Source organism: Salpingoeca rosetta (genome assembly GCF_000188695.1).
Source record: "Salpingoeca rosetta unplaced genomic scaffold supercont1.9, whole genome shotgun sequence".
Classification (NCBI taxonomy): Eukaryota; class Choanoflagellata; order Craspedida; family Salpingoecidae; genus Salpingoeca; species Salpingoeca rosetta.
This window is the reverse complement of record NW_004754925.1, coordinates 724,505-726,057: the sequence shown is the minus strand read 5'-3', so window position 1 is coordinate 726,057 and position 1,553 is coordinate 724,505. Positions and strand designations below refer to the sequence as shown.

The window sequence follows — 1,553 nt, the reverse complement described above, 5'->3', positions numbered from 1 at the left end:
GGCGAACGTTGGTGGCAGCATCTTCAACTGGCTCGACCCAAACACAGAGGTGACACCCCCACACCCCCACATACACACACACACACACACACACACACACACACACACACACACACACACACACCCCCACACAGACAGACAGACAGACACACACACACACACAGACGCACACACACACAGACGCACACACACACAGACAGACAGACACACACACACACACACACAAACACACACACACACACAAATACACAGCACACACCGCAAACACACGCTGCGCACTGAGTGTGTGCGTGCTCCTGTGAGCCATGTGTTTCTCTGTCTTTCTCTCCCTTCTCATCTCTGCTCCAAATACATGTGTGCTGTCCACTGCCAGTTTTGGTCATCGCAAATGACCATCGACAACCTGGAGAAGGGTACGCGTGCACGTGCAAGTGTTGATGCATGTTCGTGTGTTTGACATCTTGGCTGTGCGTATCATGAATGATGCAAGCATGGCAACTCACACTTGTCTTCCATTGTGTTTGTTGGTTTGTATGGGGCAGGCCGCTATTTCACAGCGAAAGCAGAGAAAGACAACAACAGCGACGAGCCCACAGCATGGTGCCTTTGCACACACACACACATTCACACAACTTGTTCTCACATACATGCACACTTGTTCTCACATACGCACACACTTGTTCTCACATACACACTCATTCACACGTATTCCCACACGCGCATGTTGCACGCGTTTTCGTCGTGCGTGCATCTGTTTATCTCCTGACACGACTATCACTGACACCCCGCCCCCAACACACACACACACACACACACACACACACACACACACACACACACACACACACACACACACACCAATGCCGCTGTGTAGGCCTGAGCGCTTGCGTGCGTTTCTGAGCAAAGACGAGGCCATGTCTGCGCTGGGAGGCCTGGTGTCCTATTTCAAGACGCTGCTCTTAGATAAGAGCCTGTTGTCGCAGGGCACGTTTTTCTCGTATGACCCGCTCCACCACGGCGCAACACTCGTCATTGATGGACAGGTGAGCGAGGACAAGGATACCTCTTACACATTCCGAAGAAAGAGAACAGGGGAGGCGATGGTGATTTGAGACAGGTGGTGGTGCAGGAGAGTGTTGGGTGATCGAGGACGAGGAGGAGGAGGAAGCTGATATGTATGCCACGTGCACCTACATTTGGCAAATGCCCCCGCTCACGGCCCAATCCCTCATGCGCACGCTCGCGCTCAACATGACCACCGCCGTGCCGTGCACACATCGCCGTGTGTGCATCACCAGACGCTGCAAAACCTGGACGTGCTGTGTAACATGCAGGACGGCACCACGTCCGGCTCTCTTCTCGAGCTCCTCTGCCAATGCCACACCGCTTTCGGAAAACGCATGGTACTGTATCTGGCGCGCACGCGGCAGTGTGCATGCCTTTTGTTGTGTGTGTGCATGTGTGCGTGCGTGCGTGCTGTTTTGTGCTTGCATGCGGTTGTGTGTGTGTGTGCGTGCGAAAGGCGATTGCTTTTCGGGCTGTGACGTTTTGGC

At 53.8% G+C, this 1,553-nt stretch overlaps 1 protein-coding gene across 1 annotated transcript in view; it reads left to right on the top strand.

Annotated features, from left to right (window-relative positions):
- Positions 1 to 1,553, top strand: part of PTSG_04067 (uncharacterized protein) — a gene marked incomplete at both ends in the record, with an annotated part of 10,684 nt that overhangs the window by 3,634 nt on the left and 5,497 nt on the right. The window contains 3 exons of the mRNA XM_004994907.1: positions 374 to 447; positions 875 to 1,043; positions 1,299 to 1,403. Of these exons, the coding sequence (XP_004994964.1) occupies positions 374 to 447; positions 875 to 1,043; positions 1,299 to 1,403 (348 nt within the window). The remainder of the gene's footprint in view (positions 1 to 373; positions 448 to 874; positions 1,044 to 1,298; positions 1,404 to 1,553) is intronic.